The sequence below is a fragment of the Canis lupus genome, chromosome 4 (genome assembly GCF_048164855.1).
Source record: "Canis lupus baileyi chromosome 4, mCanLup2.hap1, whole genome shotgun sequence".
Lineage (NCBI taxonomy): Eukaryota > Metazoa > Chordata > Mammalia > Carnivora > Canidae > Canis > Canis lupus.
In genome coordinates this window covers 39,435,414-39,439,560 of record NC_132841.1, presented here as the reverse complement: position 1 = coordinate 39,439,560, position 4,147 = coordinate 39,435,414, and the positions used below count along the sequence as shown (strand labels likewise).

Below are 4,147 nucleotides of genomic sequence, written 5' to 3'. Positions count from 1 at the left end.
TATCAGTGGTGATTGTCACTGTTGTTCATTCTTTCCTTCCTGAAATTTTTTCTTTACCTGGCTTCAGGTACTTCATTTAATGTCTTAGTCTTTTCTGTTTTCCTCTCATCTCCCTGACCTCCCAGTGCTAATGTACCCAGGCCCAGTGGTGGCTTCTCTCTTCTCTTCTCTTCTCTTCTCTTCTCTTCTCTTCTCTTCTCTTCTCTTCTCTTCTCTTCTCTTCTCTTCTCTTCTCTTCTCTTCTCTTCTCTTCTCTTCTCTTCTCTTCCCTTCCCTTCCCTTCCCTTCCCTTCCCTTCCCTTCCCTTCCCTGTGTCCAAGGAGACTGGAGAAGGGTGGCTGGCCAACAAGTTAGCAAACAAAGGAATAAGCAACAATAAGCTTCCCTTCCCTTCCCTTCCCTTCCCTTCCCTTCCCTTCCCTTCCCTTCCCTTCCCTTCCCTTCCCTTCCCTTCCCTTCTCTTCTTTCTCTTCTCTTCTCTTCTCTTCTTCTCTTCTCTTCTCTTCTCTTCTCTTCTCTTCTCTTCTCTTCTTTCTCTTCTCCTCTCCTCTCCTCTCCTCTCCTCTCCTCTCCTCTCCTCTCTCATTCACTCCCTAAGAACGTCAGCCAAACTTGTGGCTTCATATACCATTAATACACTGATAACTCCCAAATTTATGTTTCCACCCTGGACCTCTCCTCTAAAATCAAGACTCATATATCCCCTCCCTCCTCGATGCCTCCACATAGATGTCTAACTCAGCATTTTGGTAAACAAGTAGGAGAGGTTCAATTTAATATATCTAAAATAGACTTCCCATCTTAGTAAATAGCAAGTCCACTTCCAATTCTTCAGACCTAAAACCTTGAAGTCATCCTTAACTTTTCTCTTTCTCTCATGTTCCACATCCAATCTGTCAATAAATCTTATCTGTTCAGCCTTCAGAATATATCTAAAAAATTACCCACTTTCTCCCACTGCCACTATCTTGCTTCTAGCTTCAATATTCCTTGCATGGATTATTGCTATTGTCCATGAGTGGCCTCTCTGCTTCTATCTTGAGCCCCTCTCACTCAGTAACTTAATTCCCCAAACAGCAACCAGAGTGATTTATTTTTATTTTATTTTATTTTATTTTATTTCATTTTATTTTATTTTACAGATAAATACAGGTTTAATGATACATTGTTCTTCACACAGACAACTACAGAGACTTTATAATCCCAGGATATATAACCATGCAACACAAACCAATCAACCAATTCTAAAATAAACTTGGCTTCTTACAACTATCCTGTAAATACTGCAGCCCTTGTTCCATCCAAAATGAGCCTCTTCTCACATGAAAAGTTATCACAGAGGAATGAGAAACCTAGCTTTGTGGCAAAAAGGAAAAACCAAAGGGAAAACAGTAACTGGGTGGTAAACTGGTGAGAGCAGGATATGCAGTGCCCTTCACTGTGCTGCTTTGCTCTTCTTACTCTTGCTCTTTTTGTCCCTCTTCTTCAGTCCATCCATGTTAGCTCTCAGTAGGTTTGAGTAAGCCATCTGAAACTTGTTTACTTCTTTGGAGCTCACCACAGTGCTGATCTTTTTTCCATCAGTAGCTCTTAACAGACACTTGTTGTCTGAGGGCTCAAAGCCCTCTACAGAACCTTTCCTTGGAATGGGTTTAGTTCGACCATCATACTTCTTCAGGGTGATGAACATGCTGACCGACAACTGGCACTTCTGGAAGAGTCTGGTCAGCTCCATCAGGAACTGCTTCCTCTCCAGCAGCACCATCCCGGGGCTGCTAGCTCCCAGGCATCAGCATAAGGCTCTAACCAGAGAGATTTAAAAATATAAGTAAGAAAATATGAAAAGCCAGAAGTGAATATTATTCTCAATGGTTCGAAGACTGAAAGCTTTTCCTCTAAGATTAAGAACAAGGCAAAGATGCCTGCTTTTGCCATTTCTATAAATAGAGTAATGGAAGCTCTGGACTGAGTAATGAGGCAAGAAAAGGAAATAAGAGGTATCCAAATTAGAAAGGAAACAGTAAAATTATCTGCTTGCAGATAATAGAGCTTACATATAGAAAATTATAAAGATCCTCCCCCCCAAAAAACTGTTAAAACTAATAAATGAATTCAGCAGAGTAGCGGGGTACAAATCAACACACAAAATCCAGATGCATTTTTATATTCTAACAATGAACAATCTGAAAAAGAAATTACAAACACAACTTCGTTTACAATAGCATCAGAAAGAATAAACTACTTAAGAAAATTTAACCAAGGAGAAAAAGTCTTGTACAATGAAAACTACAAGACATTGTTGAAAGAAATTAAGGAAGACATAAAAAGTGGAAACACTTCCCATGTTCGCAGATTAGAAGGTTTAATATTGTAAAAATGTTAATATGACAAAAATGATTTACAGATTTGGTGCAATCCCTATTAAAATTCCAATGATTTTTTTTTTTTGCAGAAATGGAAAAATCCATCCTAAAATTCATATGGAATCTCCAGGGACTTCAAATAGCACAAACAATCTTGAAATAGAGGAAAGAAGCTGAAGGACTCATACTTACTGACCTCAAAGCTTACTACAAAGCTGCGGCAATCAAAACAGTGTGGCACTGGCACAAAGACAGGTGGCTAGACCGATGGACTAGAATAGAGAGCCCAGAAATAAACCCTTACCTATACAGCCAAATGATGTTTGACAAGAGTGCCAAAATTATTCAATGGGAAAAAGATAATCTTTTCAACAAACGGTCCTAGAAAATTGAATATCCACATGCAAAAGAGTGAAGTCGGACCCTTATACACCTAACATCATACACAAAAAGTAACTCAAAATGGATCAAAGATATAAATATGAGGCTCAAAACAATAAAACTCTTAGAAGAAAATATGGGACAAAAGCTTTCCAACATTGGACTTGGCAATGATTTCTTGGCTATGACACCAAAAGTGTAGGTAACACGGAAAAATGGACAAAGTAGATTTCATAAAAAATTTAAAATTCTGTGCATTACAAGACACTATTAACAGAGTAAAAAGGTAACCCACAGGATAGGAGAACATATTTGCAACTTTGATTACCTGATAAGTGATTCATATCCAAAATATATACAGAACTCCTACACTCAGCAAAAACCAAAAACCAGCCTGTTTCAAAAATGAGCAAAGGACTCAAATAACCATTTCTCCAACCCAAAGAAGATGTAAAAATGGTCAATGGACCCATGATAAGATGCTCGACATTACTAACACCATGATGTGAATGGGAAGTCATGAGGGTGGAGCCCTGTGGATGGAATTATTGCCCTTATGAAAGAGGCTCTAGAGCGCTCCCTCACTTCTTGGGCCGTGTGATGGCACAGCGAGAAGACTGTGGCCTAGAGAAGAGCCCTCACCACACTGGGCTGGCACCCTAGCATCTGACTTCCAGCCTCCAGAATGTGAGAAATAAATTCCTGTTGTTTATAAACTGCCCAGTCTGAGGTGTTTTGTTATGGCAACCTGAATGAACCAAGACACTGAACATTAGGGAAATGTAAATCAAAATTAGATACCACCTCATGCTCACTAGAATGACAACTATTAAAAAAAAAAAAAACCCTCAAAACAACAACAACAAAAAAAACAAAATAAAACAAAACAAAAAAAACAAGACCCCAGAGAACAAGTGTTGGTGAGGAAGTAGAGCTATTGGAACCTTTGTGCACTGTTGGTAGAAATGTAAAGTGGTGCAGCTGCTGTGGAAAACAGTATGGCGGTTCCTCAAAAAATTAAAAATAGAAGTACCATATGATCTGACAATTCCTCTTCTGGGTACATACCCAAAGAAATTGAAAACAGGGTCTTAAAGAGATATTTGACTACCCATGTTCACAGCAGCATTTTTCACAATAGCTAAAATGTGGAAGCACCCCGAGTGTTCATTGATAGATGAATAGATAAGCAAAATGTGGTATATACATACAATGGAATATGATTCAATTCTAGAAAGGAAGGAAATTCAGTAATATGGGTGGTAACATGGGTGAAACTGGAGGACATTATGCTAAGTGAAGTAAGCCAGCCACAGAAACACAAATACTATATGATCTCGCTTATCATGAGGTACTTAAAGTCGTCAAAATCCTAGTGACAGAAAGGAGAATGCTGGTTGCCA

General features: G+C 38.9%; 1 protein-coding gene across 1 annotated transcript; it reads right to left on the bottom strand.

Annotated features, from left to right (window-relative positions):
- Window positions 1–1,130: 1,130 nt before the first annotated feature.
- LOC140631555 (signal recognition particle 14 kDa protein-like) lies at window positions 1,131–1,785 on the bottom strand. The gene has a single exon (XM_072822869.1). The coding sequence runs from the start codon at window positions 1,763–1,765 to the stop codon at window positions 1,436–1,438; it is 330 nt and encodes a 109-aa protein (XP_072678970.1). The 5' UTR covers window positions 1,766–1,785; the 3' UTR covers window positions 1,131–1,435.
- Window positions 1,786–4,147: the final 2,362 nt, after the last annotated feature.